The sequence below is a fragment of the Salvelinus namaycush genome, chromosome 32 (assembly GCF_016432855.1).
Source record: "Salvelinus namaycush isolate Seneca chromosome 32, SaNama_1.0, whole genome shotgun sequence".
Taxonomy (NCBI): Eukaryota; Metazoa; Chordata; class Actinopteri; order Salmoniformes; family Salmonidae; genus Salvelinus; species Salvelinus namaycush.
The window spans coordinates 19,933,874-19,949,875 of NC_052338.1; the positions used below are offsets into that span (position 1 = coordinate 19,933,874).

The 16,002-nt window shown below is 43.7% G+C and overlaps 1 protein-coding gene across 1 annotated transcript in view; it reads left to right on the plus strand.

The window, feature by feature from the left end:
* LOC120027049 (growth factor receptor-bound protein 10-like) overlaps positions 1 to 16,002 on the plus strand; it is a 138,229-nt gene that overhangs the window by 119,485 nt on the left and 2,742 nt on the right. Inside the window, exons 2-11 of the mRNA XM_038971893.1 lie at positions 6,022 to 6,178; positions 12,614 to 12,729; positions 13,302 to 13,376; positions 13,570 to 13,707; positions 13,927 to 14,037; positions 14,483 to 14,581; positions 14,823 to 14,900; positions 15,042 to 15,158; positions 15,293 to 15,359; positions 15,863 to 15,950. Of these exons, the coding sequence (XP_038827821.1) occupies positions 6,022 to 6,178; positions 12,614 to 12,729; positions 13,302 to 13,376; positions 13,570 to 13,707; positions 13,927 to 14,037; positions 14,483 to 14,581; positions 14,823 to 14,900; positions 15,042 to 15,158; positions 15,293 to 15,359; positions 15,863 to 15,950 (1,046 nt within the window). The remainder of the gene's footprint in view (positions 1 to 6,021; positions 6,179 to 12,613; positions 12,730 to 13,301; positions 13,377 to 13,569; positions 13,708 to 13,926; positions 14,038 to 14,482; positions 14,582 to 14,822; positions 14,901 to 15,041; positions 15,159 to 15,292; positions 15,360 to 15,862; positions 15,951 to 16,002) is intronic.

Genomic DNA, 16,002 nt, shown 5'->3' on the forward strand with positions numbered 1-16,002 from the left:
TGCTTCTAGTGTCGTGTGATTCTGTGTTCTACTGTGGAGTTGTGTCTAGTGTCGTGTGATTCTGTGTTCTACTGTGGAGTTGTGTCTAGTGTCGTGTGATTCTGTGTTCTACTGTGGAGTTGTTTCTAGTGTCGTGTGATTCTGTGTTCTACTGTGGAGTTGTTTCTAGTGTCGTGTGATTCTGTGTTCTACTGTGGAGTTGTGTCTAGTGTCGTGTGATTCTGTGTTCTACTGTGGAGTTGTGTCTAGTGTCGTGTGATTCTGTGTTCTACTGTGGAGTTGTTTCTAGTGTCGTGTGATTCTGTGTTCTACTGTGGAGTTGTGTCTAGTGTCGTGTGATTCTGTGTTCTACTGTGGAGTTGTGTCTAGTGTCGTGTGATTCTGTGTTCTACTGTGGAGTTGTTTCTAGTGTCGTGTGATTCTGTGTTCTACTGTGGAGTTGTTTCTAGTGTCGTGTGATTCTGTGTTCTACTGTGGAGTTGTTTCTAGTGTCGTGTGATTCTCTACGATGTGTTTTGATGGGTTTGGGGATAAAACGTTGAATGATTGAAATAACATTTTCTGCAGACATACAACACACCCTCTCTCTCACATGCTCACACACACACTTCCCTGCTGGGAGAAAGAAGATAGATATATGTGTATGTATGTCAATTAATAAATGTCTAAGTGGGTGTGATTTTGAAGCGTGAATATTTGTGTGTACATCGTTAAGTGCATATGTGTATTTTTAAGTGTGAGTATTGTATATGTTTAGGTGAATGTATGTATATTGTCAGTATGTTTAGTGCGTATTTCTCAGAGGTGTGTATGTATGGTGTGTACAATATATCTCAGGTATATTGGTAAAAGTGTATGTTCAGGAGCGTATGTGTTAAAGGTCGAACCGTGGTTTTTAGATGATAAACGTACAGTCATGGTCAGCGTTCGAGGATATCCTCATTTACAGAACAGAAAGCTGTACCACAGGAGTCGCATTCAACCATCTGGATAGAACGTAGAACGGCTAGGAAGTGTGTGTGTGTGTGTGTGTGTGTGTGTGTGTGTGTGTGTGTGTGTGTGTGTGTGTGTGTGTGTGTGTGTGTGTGTGTGTGTGTGTGTATGACAGACAAAATTAGATTTTTTTTCTCCAGAAAATCACATTGTAGGATCTTTAATGAATTTATTTGCAAATTATGGTGGAAAATAAGTATTTGGTCACCTACAAACAAGCAAGATTTCTGGCTCTCACAGACCTGTAACTTCTTCTTTAAGAGGCTCCTTTGTCCTCCACTCGTTACCTGTATTAATAGCACCTGTTTGAACTTGTTATCCGTATAAAAGACACCTGTCCACAACCTCAAACAGTCACACTCCAAACTCCACTATGGCCAAGACCAAAGAGCTGTCAAAGGACACCAGAAACAAAATTGTAGACCTGCACCAGGCTGGGAAGACTGAATCTGCAATAGGTAAGCAGCTTGGTTTGAAGAAATCAACTGTGGGAGCAATTATTAGGAAATGGAAGACATACAAGACCACTGATAATCTCCCTCGTGGGGTCAAAATGATCACAAAAACGGTGAGCAAAAATCCCAGAACCACACGGGGGGACCTAGTGAATGACCTGCAGAGAGCTGGGACCAAAGTAACAAAGCCTACCATCAGCAAGGGCATTGAAGATGAAACGTGGATGGGTCTTTCAGCATGACAATGATCCCAAACACACCGCCCGGGCAACGAAGGAGTGGCTTCGTAAGAAGCATTTCAAGGTCCTGGAGTGGCCTAGCCAGTCTCCAGATCTCAACCCCATAGAAAATCTTTGGAGGGAGTTGAAAGTCCGTGTTGCCCAGCGACAGCCCCAAAACATCACTGCTCTAGAGGAGATCTGCATGGAGGAATGGGCCAAAATACCAGCAACAGTGTGTGAAAACCTTGTGAAGACTTACAGAAAACGTTTGACCTCTGTCATTGCCAACAAAGGGTATATAACAAAGTATTGAGAAACTTTTGTTATTGACCAAATACTTATTTTCCACCATAATTTGCAAATAAATTCATTAAAAATTACAGGCCTCTCTCATCTTTTTAAGTGGGAGAACTTGCACAATTGGTGGCTGACTAAGTACTTTTTTGCCCCACTGTATATCACTCCAGTGTAAATTGCTAAATTGTAATTACTTCGCCACTATTGGCCTATTTATTCCCTTACCTCCTTACTTCATTTGCTGACACTGTATACAGATTTTTCTATTGCGTTATTGACTGTACGTTTGTTTATCCCATGTGTAACTCTGTGTTGTTGTTTTTGTCACTTTGCTTTATCTTTGCCAGGTCACAATTGTAAATGAGAACTTGTTCTGAACTGGCCTACCTGGTTAAATAAAGGTGAAATAAATCAATTTAATTACACACACACACACACACACACACACACACACACACACACACACACACACACACACACACACACACACACACACACACACCACACACCACACACCACACACCATACACCACACACCATACACACACACACACACACACACACACAGCACAATCCACTGGCTGAGTCAGAGAGAGTACCATTCAGGCATTATCCTGCCCAGCACAAGAAGAAGGACTCTCTCAGTTTCTCTCACCTTCTCTCTTTCTCTTCCCCCTCACTCTCGCGCCATTTATCTCTTTCTCTCTCCCTCTCCCTCTCCTTCTCTCTTTCTCCCTCTCTCCCTGTCTCTCTCCCTGTCTCTCTCCCTCACCCATATTCCTTGTTCTATTTCTATGTCCCCTCCCTCTCTCCTGTGTTCTATTTACCTCTGTCCCTCCCTCTCTTCCGCTCCTTTCCCCTCCCCTCCCTCCCCTATCCCTCCCTCTTTCTCTCTCCCCTCTCTTCCTCTCTCTGTCTCAGCAGAGTAAGGCTCAGTGTGAAAATGCCATCGTGCTCTCCTGACTGTTGCCTCTTTCAGGCTGTAGAGGTAAGCATATGCGTGTGTAGTAGGTAGGGTTTGTTGTGTGTGTGTCTGTGTATAGCTTTAGCGGTGATGACATTCCACATTTAGAAACGTTCTCAAACTACTATGAGGCAAGAATATTTTTCTTTTGTTTCTGGTGTCTCCTTTCTAGTGTGTACCCTTTGTGTTCTCTGCACAGGGGCCGGAGGAGGCAGAGAGAGCTGTGGCGTCATTTTTGATTTCCTGTGATTCTCTGTGTTCTACTGTGGAGTTGTTCCTAGTGTCGTGTGATTCTGTGTTCTACTGTGGAGTTTTTTCTAGTGTCGTGTGATTCTGTGGAGTTGTTTCTAGTGTCGTGTGATTCTGTGTTCTACTGTGGAGTTGTTTCTAGTGTCGTGTGATTCTGTGTTCTACTGTGGAGTTGTGTCTAGTGTCGTGTGATTCTGTTCTACTGTGGAGTTGTTTCTAGTGTCGTGTGATTCTGTGTTCTACTGTGGAGTTGTTTCTAGTGTCGTGTGATTCTGTGTTCTACTGTGGAGTTGTTTCTAGTGTCGTGTGATTCTGTGTTCTACTGTGGAGTTGTTTCTAGTGTCGTGTGATTCTGTCTTCTACTGTGGAGTTGTTTCTAGTGTCGTGTGATTCTGTGTTCTACTGTGGAGTTGTGTCTAGTGTCGTGTGATTCTGTGTTCTACTGTGGAGTTGTTTCTAGTGTCGTGTGATTCTGTGTTCTACTGTGGAGTTGTTTCTAGTGTCGTGTGATTCTGTGTTCTACTGTGGAGTTGTTTCTAGTGTCGTGTGATTCTGTGTTCTACTGTGGAGTTGTTTCTAGTGTCGTGTGATTCTGTGTTCTACTGTGGAGTTGTTTCTAGTGTCGTGTGATTCTGTGTTCTACTGTGGAGTTGTGTCTAGTGTCGTGTGATTCTGTGTTCTACTGTGGAGTTGTTTCTAGTGTCGTGTGATTCTGTGTTCTACTGTGGAGTTGTTTCTAGTGTCGTGTGATTCTGTGTTCTACTGTGGAGTTGTTTCTAGTGTCGTGTGATTCTGTGTTCTACTGTGGAGTTGTTTCTAGTGTCGTGTGATTCTGTGTTCTACTGTGGAGTTGTGTCTAGTGTCGTGTGATTCTGTGTTCTACTGTGGAGTTGTTTCTAGTGTCGTGTGATTCTGTGTTCTACTGTGGAGTTGTGTCTAGTGTCGTGTGATTCTGTGTTCTACTGTGGAGTTGTTTCTAGTGTCGTGTGATTCTGTGTTCTACTGTGGGGTTGCTTCTAGTGTCGTGTGATTCTGTGTTCTACTGTGGGGTTGCTTCTAGTGTCGTGTGATTCTGTGTTCTACTGTGGAGTTGTGTCTAGTGTCGTGTGATTCTGTGTTCTACTGTGGAGTTGTTTCTAGTGTCGTGTGATTCTGTGTTCTACTGTGGGGTTGTTTCTAGTGTCGTGTGATTCTGTGTTCTACGGTGGAGTTGTTTCTAGTGTCGTGTGATTCTGTGTTCTACTGTGTTCTACTGTGTTCTACTGTGGAGTTGTTTCTAGTGTCGTGTGATTCTGTGTTCTACTGTGGAGTTGTTTCTAGTGTCGTGTGATTCTGTGTTCTACTGTGGAGTTGTGTCTAGTGTCGTGTGATTCTGTGTTCTACTGTGGAGTTGTTTCTAGTGTCGTGTGATTCTGTGTTCTACTGTGGAGTTGTTTCTAGTGTCGTGTGATTCTGTGTTCTACTGTGGAGTTGTTTCTAGTGTCGTGTGATTCTGTTCTACTGTGGAGTTGTTTCTAGTGTCGTGTGATTCTGTGTTCTACTGTGGAGTTGTGTCTAGTGTCGTGTGATTCTGTGTTCTACTGTGGAGTTGTGTCTAGTGTCGTGTGATTCTGTGTTCTACTGTGGAGTTGTTTCTAGTGTCGTGTGATTCTCTACGATGTGTTTTGATGGGTTTGGGGATAAAACGTTGAATGATTGAAATAACATTTTCTGCAGACATACAACACACCCTCTCTCTCACATGCTCACACACACACTTCCCTGCTGGGAGAAAGAAGATAGATATATGTGTATGTATGTCAATTAATAAATGTCTAAGTGGGTGTGATTTTGAAGCGTGAATATTTGTGTGTACATCGTTAAGTGCATATGTGTATTTTTAAGTGTGAGTATTGTATATGTTTAGGTGAATGTATGTATATTGTCAGTATGTTTAGTGCGTATTTCTCAGAGGTGTGTATGTATGGTGTGTACAATATATCTCAGGTATATTGGTAAAAGTGTATGTTCAGGAGCGTATGTGTTAAAGGTCGAACCGTGGTTTTTAGATGATAAACGTACAGTCATGGTCAGCGTTCGAGGATATCCTCATTTACAGAACAGAAAGCTGTACCACAGGAGTCGCATTCAACCATCTGATAGAACGTAGAACGGCTAGGAAGTGTGTGTGTGTGTGTGTGTGTGTGTGTGTGTGTGTGTGTGTGTGTGTGTGTGTGTGTGTGTGTGTGTGTGTGTGTGTGTGTGTGTGTGTGTGTGTGTGTGTGTGTGTGTGTGTGTGTGTGTGTGTGTGTGTGTGTGTGTCAGTAACAGTAATAGTCCTACTGTGTCTCTGTTTCTCCAACCCAGACTAAGTCCTGGACCTAAAAGCTCAGTGGAGAATCTCTATTGATCAGGAATAGGCTTGATCTGTGTCCAGGACACCAACCCTGTTTTATTAACATTTCAACTCACTCAAAATGGCTGTTATTTAGTCCGGATTATTATGTCATGGTAATAAGACATAAGGCAGACAGTCATGCTTATGACAAGTCTTACAATGTGTTATAACAGCATCATAATGCAGTATAGCTGCAGTGTTACAGTTTGTGTTCAGAAGGAACGGCTAGGCTTAACGGGCCTTTAACTGTTAACCGGCCCTTAATGTTTCAACTACTCTTTACAGTGGCCTGTTTGTAATGACTGTAAATGTATTTTGTGACCCTTTATTCTAATAAAGGTGAACAGTGATGATGGGGCAGGGACTGTGTCTTTTATAATGATCATATTAATGTTTTTATATTAATATAATATTTCTCTCGCTCTCTCTCTCTCTCTCTGTGTGTGTGTGTGCGTGTGTATCCAGATCATCAAGGTGTACAGTGAAGATGGCGCAGGGAAGGTGGTGGAGGTGCCAGCTGATATGAGGGCCAGAGACGTGTGTCAGTTCCTTGTCTATAAGAGCCACTGTCTGGACGACAACAACTGGAGCCTGGTGGAACATCACCCACTACTGGGCCTCGGTGTGTGTGCTTGTGTGTGTGTCTGTCTGGTGTGTGTGTGTGTGTGTATGTGCATCAAGTGTGTTAAGGTTGGGGAAGCATATAGATCCTAGCTACCTAAAAACTTCAATAACATAAAATCCACACTTCTGTTCTACCTTTTATGACTTTTAGGTGCGTTTTTTTCGCTCTTATTCGCTATCCTGTTTTCCTATTTCCTATTTGTACTGACTGTTACTGGGATAGAAGACTGGTTTATACTAGGTAGAGCATCGTAATTTCTGGAAAAACTGTATTGGAAAGATGGAATGTGAGAAGAGAGCAGAGAAAGGGAGGGATGGAGAAAGTAGAGAGAGGGAGAGGGGGAAGGGTGCTGAGGTGGGTGTCAGTATCAGGCCAATGCAGCAAACAGCCAATCACAGAGCTATGTTGGTCGAGCCCCCAGACAGCTCAGCTCTCCCTCTACTTAAACAGGAAATTTCCCTGCCAGACGCCAGGACAGAGTGGCGCAGATATACAGACACCTTGAGCTCCGTGTTAGCCAGCACTGAAGCAAGGTATGGGCTTAATCCGTTTTGAGAATAGATACTGTAAGTTTTAGCACAGTCTGTCTGTCTGTCTGTCTGTCTGTCTGTCTGTCTGTCTGTCTGTCTGTCTGTCTGTCTGTCTGTGTTTGCCTATGTGTCTCCAATCAGCTGGAGTCCCATCATGTGATCTCTACCTCAAGATCAAGAGAGAGGGAAAGGAGAACACAAAATATATATAAAAATGGAGAAGAATTCCATAGGATTCCAGTAGGACTGGTTCCAAAATCTGATCAGATTTTTCTACTAGGGGTCTACCAGGAATCATGAAAGTGGGGTTGACTTGCCTATAATAAGGCACATATAAACAAACAAGAAAACACATTTCTCATCTACTATGACAATACAATGAGTCAAAAACAACATACAAATGGCTACAACTTACCTAGTTAGCTACACTACATGACCAAAAGCATGTGGACACCTGCTCGTTGAACATCTCATTGCAAAATCATGGGCATTAATATGGAGTTGGTCCCCCCTTTGCTGCTATAACAGCCTCCACTCTTATGTGAAGGCTATCCACTAGATCAGGGGTGTCAAACTCATTCCACGGAGGGCCTAGTGTCTGCAGGTTTTTGGTTTTTCCTTTCAATAAAGCCCTAGACAACCAGGTGTGGGGAGTTACTAACTAATTAGTGATGTTAATTCATCAATCAAGTACAAGGCAGGAACGAAAACCCGCAGACACTCGGCCCCCCGTGGAATGAGTTTGACACCTGTGCACTAGATGCTGGAACATTGCTGGGGGGGACTTGTTTCCATTAAGCCATAAGAGCGTTAGTGATGTTGGGCACTGATGTTGGGCGATCAGGCCTGGCTCGCAGTCAAAGTTCCAATTCATCCCAAAGTTGTTCGATGGGGTTAAGGTCAGGGCTCTGTGCAGGCCAGTCAAGTTCTTCCACACCGACCTCAACAAACCATTTCTGTATGGACCTCGCTTTGTGCACGGGAGCATTGTCATGCTGAAACAGGAAAGGGCATTCCTCAAATTGTTGCCACAAAGTTGGAAGCACAGAATCGTCTATAATGTCATTGTATGCTGTAGCATTAAGATTTCCCTTCACTGGAACTAAGGGCCCGAGCCCGAACCATGAAAAACAGCCCCAGACCAAACTTTACAGTGGGCACTATGCATTGGGGCAGGTATCATTCTCCTGGCATCTGCCAAACACAGATTAGTTCGTCAGACTGCCATATGGTGTAGTGGGATTCATCACTCCAGAGAATGCGTTTCCACTGCTCCAGAGTCCAATGGCGGCGAGCTTTACACCACTGCTGCTGACGCTTGGCATTGCGCATGGTGATCTTAGGCTTGTGCGTGGCTGCTCGGCCATGGAAAGTGATGTTGCAACCGAGGACAGATTAATTTTACACACTCGGCAGCCCCGTTCTTTGAGCCTGTGTGGCCTACCACTTCACGGCTGAGCCGTTGTTGCTCCTATACGTTTCCACTTCACAATAACAGCATTTACAGTTGACCGGGGCAGCTCTAGCAGGGCCGAAATGTTACAAAATGACTTGTTGAAAAGGTTGCATCCTATTACTTGGCGCTCCCGAATCCACTAATTTGAAGGGGTGTCCACATACTTTTGTATATATAGTGTAGCTAGTCAGCTGATTGGCAAAATGTGCCTAACAGTAGTTTCTTTGCTAGCATAAAAACGAGTGCATAAAATGTTGTACAATGATGAAAATATATCTAAAACATTGACAACTTTGTCAGGAAACGTAAGGAAAATTACTGTACTCACAGTTCTTGCATTCACGCACAGTGAAGGATAAAGCGGTTAATAATAATGTTAGAAAACCGGAGATTCTCCGCACAGCCACCGGTGGCGAGCTTAACTTGGGAGTTAGGCTAGGGCTAGGGTCCTTTTTTCTGAATTTCCTGCCTGACTGACGTGCCCAAAGTAAACTGCCTGTTACTCAGGCCCAGAAGCGAGGATATGCATATAATTGGTACCATTGGATAGAAAACACTTTGAAGTTTGTAGAAAAGTTTAAATAATGTATGAGACTATAACACAATAGATATGATAGGAGAAAATTAAAAATAAAAAAAACAGCATTTTTTGGGGAGAGCCCATGCTCTTCCAATGGATCGTATAGGGTCATATCCAAATCCAGCTCCCAGATTGCAATCCCTATGGCTTACACTAGATGTCAACAGTCTTTGTTCAAGATTTCAGGCTTGTTTCTTCCCAAACGAGGAAGAATTTTAAGTTTAGTACTGGGAGTCAGAGTTGGAAATCAGTCTGTGCGTGCACAACAAAAGAGGACGCGCACCTGCTAATTTTGCTTTCCTATTGAACATACTTCTTTCCGTATGAAATATTATAGTTTAATTACATTTTAGGGTACCTGAGGATTAAATATAAATGTATTTTGACTTGTTTTATCAAAGTTTAGCGGTAGCTTTTCGGATTCCTTTCTCTGTATGTTGAACGAGTGGATTACTCAAATCGATGGCGCTAACTAAACTGACTTTTTGGGATATAAAGAAGGATTTTATCTAACAAGACGAACATACATGTTGTAGCTGGGACCCTTTGGATTGCAAATCAGAGGAAGATTTTCAAAAAGTAAGTGAATATTTAATCGCTATTTGTGAATTTATGAAACCTGTGCTGGTTGAAAAATATTTTGATGTGGGGCACCGTCCTTAAACAATCGCATGACATGCTTTCGCTGTAAAGCCTATTGTAAATCGGACAATGCAGTTAGATTAACAAGAATTTAAGCTTTTACCCGATATAATATACTTGTATGTACCTAAATGTTTAATATCCATAAATTGTATGATTATTTATTTGAATTGCAGCCCTTCAATTTCACCGGAAGTTGTCGACAGGTATCCCGCTAGCGGGACGCCTAGCCTTAAGAAGTTCTAATTAACACTGCAAGCTCGTGCTAGTTGTGACATCATCAATCACTCTTAAAGGGACATGCTTTCTCACAGGTGAATAAAACAGAAATTAATATAGAACTGTTGTTTCCAATCAACGAAAATGTGGTAATTAATGTTGTTGTATTGTGCTGGAACTAAGGACAACAAATTATAATTGAATGGGTTCAATTAAGAAAAAAAGTTAGAATAGGATTCTGATTGGGCTAACAAAATCCTAAAAGAGTTATCAAAAACCTATAGAATAAATGTACTTTTAATCTGTCTGTCTGCATATTTCAAGACATGGCATATGAGGGTGCAGTGAGATAACCGATGGGCTGGACGATACTCTTCTCATCAATCAGCAGGAAAAACATACTTAAAAACTGGAAATCAACCAATCCTCCATCCTCCACAATGGAAAGGTCAAATGCTTTATTATCTAGATGTTGAAAGTGCATGGGCAATGGAGAGAAAGAAAATGGTGCAGTTTGAGGCCATGTGGCAGAGAGTGATATGGGCGCTGCAGATGGGGGATGTGAGCAGGTGGGTCTGGGCAAGGGGAATGTTGTGGATGTTGGTGAGCGTTTGTATGTGTATGTTTTGTGTTAAAAAAATGAATACAAATCAAAAGAAAAAAAACACTAGAGGTTCCAATGGGATTACTTTTGATTTCACATAGGAAAATAAGTAGTCCATTAAAATTCTGATAGAGTTCATACAAAATCCTACAGGATTGCGAGAATCACATAGGGTCAAGAATCCTATAGAACTGCAAGAATCTTATAGGATCCAAGATGATTACTTTTTATTTCCAATAGGAAAACAGTAGTCCAGTAGAATTCAAACAGTAGAGGTGACACAAAATCCTATAGGATTGTGAGAATTATATAGGGTTCTATTGGGAAAAAAAATAACTCGCCCTATAAATCACTAGTCCTATAGGATGTTTTTACTAGGGTAGTGTAGTTGTGTTTCTTCCCTCTTATTCTCTATATAGTTTCCACTAAGCGTTCCTATTTCTACTGACTGTTACTGGGATAGAAGACCGTTTTATACTTGGTAGATTGTCGTTTCTGGAAAAACTGTATGGGAGAGATGGAATGTGAGATGAGAGCAGAGAAAGTAGAGAGAGGGAGAGGGGGAAGGGTGCTGAGGCGGGGTGTCAGTATCAGGCCAATGCAGCAAATGGCCAATCGCAGAACTCCGTTGGTCGAGCCCCCAGACTGCTCAGCTAATCAGATCTCTCCCTCTACTTCAACAGGAAATTCCCCTGCCAGGACAGAGAGGCGCAGACACACACACACACACACACACACACAGACACCTTGAGCTTTGTGTTAGCCAGCACTGAGGCATGGTAGGTGCTCAATCCTTTTTTTGGAATAGAAACTGAGTTTGAGCACCGTGTGTATGCGTGTGTGACTATGCGTCTCCAATCAGCTGGAGTCCCATCATGTGATCTCTACCTCAGATCAAGAGAGAGGGAAAGGAGAACATACAAATAGAGAAAGTAAAAATGGTCTAACAGACTCTCAACTGCAGTTCTTTATACAAACTAGAATTATTTATGACTGTTCTTTGACACGGGGGAGGAGTTACGGAGGGAGAAAGTGAGAGGTAGAGAGATGGAGGAACAGAATAGGGGGAGACGGAGGGAGGGAGGGATGGATGGAGGGAGGGAGAGTAAAAGGAGGGAGAGGACAGGGAAACTAGTCTCGACTTCTCTGTGCAATCAAGTTAAACACATAACCAAATCTTACTGCAATGCCAAGTCCTGTGTCCAGATCTTCAAGTTGTACAGTGGCGATGGAGCAGGGAAGGTGGTGGAGGTGCCGGCTGATATGAGGGTCAGTGTGTGTATGTATGTGTGTACGTGCGTGTGCATGCATGCCTGTATCTGGTGTGTGCCTGTGCGTGGAGTGTGTTAAGGTTGGGGAAGCATACAGATCATAGTTACCTAAAAGCTTCAATCACATACAATCCACACTTCTGTTCCACCTTTTATGACCTCTTTACCCTAGTCAAAAAAATCCTATAGTAAATCCTATCAGATTTTGGAACCTATCCATTATGATTAATCTTATGCTATAGAATATAATCCTATAGGATTTATCCTAAAGGATTTTTTAAAATCCTGTAGGAGAAAATACTATAGGAGTCCAATAGGACTGGTTACAAAATCTGACCCTATAGGATTTTTTTACTAGGGTAGTGTAGTTTTGTTTCTTCCCTCTTATTCTCTATATAGTTTCCACTAAGCGTTCCTATTTCTACTGACCGTTACTGGGATAGAAGACTGGTTTATACTTGGTAGATCATTGTCGTTTCTGGAAAAACTGTATGGGAGAGATGGAATGTGAGAAGAGAACAGTGAAAGGGAGGGTGGAGAAAGTAGAGAGAGGGCGAGGGGGAAGGGTGCTGAGGTGGGTGTCAGTATCAGGCCAATGCAGCAAACAGCCAATCACAGAGCTATGTTGGTCGAGCCCCTGAAAGCTCAGCCAATCAGCTCTCTCCCTCTACTTCAACAGGAAATTCTCCTGCCAGGACTGTTTTTTTGACAGGGAGGAGGAGTTATGGAGGGAAGAAGTGAGAAATAGAGAGAAAAAGGAGGGCAGGAGGGAGAGTAACAGGAGAGGGAGAGGACAGGGAAACTGGGCTCGGCTTCTCTATGCAATCAAGTTAAATACATGACATCATTCTACTGCAATGCCAAGTCCTGCTGTCCTTTCTCTCTCCATCTCTGTTTCTCTTTCGTTCTCTCTCTTTCTCTCACTCCACCGCTCCCCCTCAGGTCTCACAGCATCCCTACCATGGGCTTCCCTGATCTCTTTTCCAGGGTACCCTCACTCAAATACTGGAAACAAAGTATGATAACTAACTGTAGTAATGCAAATAAATGGGCTAATGTCTGATCTCTCCCTCTCTCTCCCTCTCTATTCTCCCTCTTCCTTCCCCTCTTCCTCCCCCTCCTCTCTGCAGAGCGTTGTCTGGAGGACCATGAGTTGGTGGTTCAGGTTCAAGCCTCTATGACCAGTGACAGTAAATTCCTCTTCAGGAAGAACTATGACAAGTATGAGTTCTTCAGGAATCCCTTGGTGAGTCCTCTGCACACTGCGTCGCACACACATACACACTGTTGCGCACGTATGCACACACACACACACACACACACACACACACACACACACACACACACACACACACACACACACACACACACTGCCCGAGGTGATTCAGTAAAAGGGAGTGACCTCACCTCAGTGCTGTGGTAATGATTACAGTAAAACTACCATGTCAATCACACTAAAAGGTGTGTTTGTGCGTGCGTGCCTGCCTGCATGCGTGCGCTCACCAAGGGATTACGTCAGGGGGTGAGATCATACTGCATCTACTCTGGATCACTCTCTCGCTGTCCTCTCTCTCTCTCTCTCTCTCCATCTCTCTCTCTCTCCCCTATCCTCTCTCTCCATCTCTCTCTCTCTCTCCCCCATCCTCTCTTTCCATCTCTATCCCACTCTCTCTCTCCCCTATCCTTTCTCTCGACTACTATTAGTGGTTCACTAATGTGATACTGAAGTCCCTGAAGTATTTTGCTCTCTTCTCTCATTCTGTTTTTCTCTCTCCTTTTATTTTCCTCTCTCTTCTTTCATTCTCTCTCTCTCTTCAGAAGTTCTTCCCGGAGCAGATGGTGGCATTGTGTCAGGAATCTAATGGCTCCATCCCCCACTCACAGCTCTTACAGGTGGAGTACTCTTACACCACACGCACTCGCACTCGCACACACACACACACACACACACACACACACACACACACACACACACACACACACACACACACACACACACCTCTATCCCCACCTCAACATACACACATACACAAGCACACAGTCCTTACTCACTCCTGTGTTTGTGTGTGTGTGTGTGGGGGTACAGAACTTCCTAAACTCCAGCAGCTGTCCGGAGGTGCATGGGTTCCTCTATCTGAAGGCATCAGGGAGGAAGTCCTGGAAGAGACTCTCCATGTTCCTCAGACGCTCTGGACTCTACTACTCCACTAAAGGATCCTCCAAGGTAGGAAGAAGATCAGGGATATTTTTTAGTGCCCTTGTTGTTTGGACACAAAGCTTTATGGGAGCGCTACACTAAAGGAAGGACTGTTTAAACCTTCTCTCTCTCCCTCTCGCTCTCTCCCTCTCGCTCTCTCCCTCTCGCTCTCTCTCTCTCTCTCTCTCCCTCTCTCTCCCTCTCTCTCCCCTTCCTCCCTCCCTTCCTCCCTCCTCCACTCTCTAGGAGCCCAGACACCTCCAGTTGTTGTCAGACCTGGAGGACAGTAGTGTGTTCACAGTGACAACAGGAGGGAAGCTGCACAACGCCCCCACAGACTACCAGTTCTGTATCAAGGTGAGGGACACACACACATAACACTGCCCCCAGACAGACAGACAGACAGACATTACTGTACTGTACTTCCTCTGTAGGGGTTTTCACTGGAGGTAACCTGGTTATACTGGATCAGCCTAGTGTGATAAACTGGGACAGGGTCTGCTAGGACACACTGAGCCTGACACACACACACTGTACGCTACTCTCACCCCCAGGGATGACTGTGCAGGATTTGGGTGTTGGGGGTTGTGGTCGTTGTGGCCTAGTGACTGATATAAGGGAGGGTGGAGACTGGTAAAATCATCCTTTGGATATCTTATTTGATGTGAGTATTCAAGAGAATCAAGCTCAATCTTGTTACAGATTTACTAAATACTAATTGAAGTCTTGTCTAATTGAACATCTGATTGTTTGATTAACAGTCCAGTAAGGCTCTGTGATTGGCTGATTATTTGATTGACAGCCCAGTAAGGTGAGGAGTGAGTGCAAGGAGCTGAGGATGCTGTGTGCTGAAGATGAACAGAGCAGAACCTGCTGGATGACTGCCTTCAGACTCTTAAAGGTACAGTACATACACACATGCATGAACACACACGCGGTAGGTAGCCTAGCGGTTAGGAGCTTTGGGCCAGTAACCGAAACGTTGCTGGTTCAAATCCCCGAGCTGACTAGGGGAAAAATATGTTGATGTGCCCCTGAACAAGACACTTAACCCAAATTGCGTCTCTAAGTGGCTCTGGATAAGCACGTCTACTAAAATGTAACTGATATTTTTCTATTATGTTGTTGTTCTGTGTTTACAGTATGGAATATTACTGGATCAGAACTACAAGAGTCCCCAGCAAAGGAAGTCTCCGGTCTCACATTTCTCTACTCCTGTGGTAGGACTCCTATATGTTTATTCCCGACTCTATGACAACTGGTTAGCATTATCCTGATGTATCCTACCTTGTAAAGCAGACTAGGATCTTTTGGAGCGTGGTAGCGTGGCTCAGACAAGTTGTCTATCCTCGTCTCTGTAGCGGAGTGTGTCTGAGAACTCTCTGGTGGCCATGGACTTCTCTGGCAGGACGGGACGAGTCATAGAGAACCCTCTGGAAGCAGTGAGCGCCGCTGTGGAGGAGGGACAGAAATGGAGGGTGAGGAGGGGAGTAGAAGGGGGAGGAAGGGGATGGGATGGAAGATTTGGGAGACTGAGTCTGTGGAAAAAGGTGTAATTCTGTCATTTTCAATCTAAAATGTTATGTTTCTCTGTTATCTTCCCTGCCGTCAGAAACGGGGTCAGCGTATGAAGGCTCTTGGCAGCCCCAGCCCCCTCCAGCCCTCTTCTCTCAGCTCAGGTACCCTACACGTTACACTATCTAGGTAGTAACACTGTAATAATTACACTCGTGACAACAGAGTAACTTCGTAAATGCTTAGTAATTTAGTGTATTGTTACACAATAGCGGAGGTGCATAAAAATGCCAGCCCCCATGCACCACAAATGTATCATTTGCTAAGTTCGCCGTATTGTACATTGCTCTCTGTTACTCTTTTTTTGTATCGTCATTAGAACAGTATACATGATCCCAATTTAAGCTCCAAGACGCTGCCAATGTATACTCAAAAGTACATTGTGCTGATTTATTGGGGCAATGTAGATAGTGCTAAATCAAGACGTAATTTCTGAATCCCGACATCTTTATGAACCTTTGCCATTGGAAAAAGGAGCAGTTCCTATTCCACTCCTTATCTGTATGTATCTCTGCCGGTCTAAAACTGGACATGAGTTGGGTTTAGACATTCATACCTAAAACATGCCTTCTACTTTACCTTTACCTCATCTTGCTGTGTCTTTCAGTGATCCACAGAACACAGCTATGGTTCCATGGTCGCATCAGGAGAGAAGAGTCCCACAAGATGATCATGCAACAAGGACAAGTAGATGGGTAAGACTTAGAAGCTGTATTATCCATCCATCCTTCTGTCCGTCGTACATCC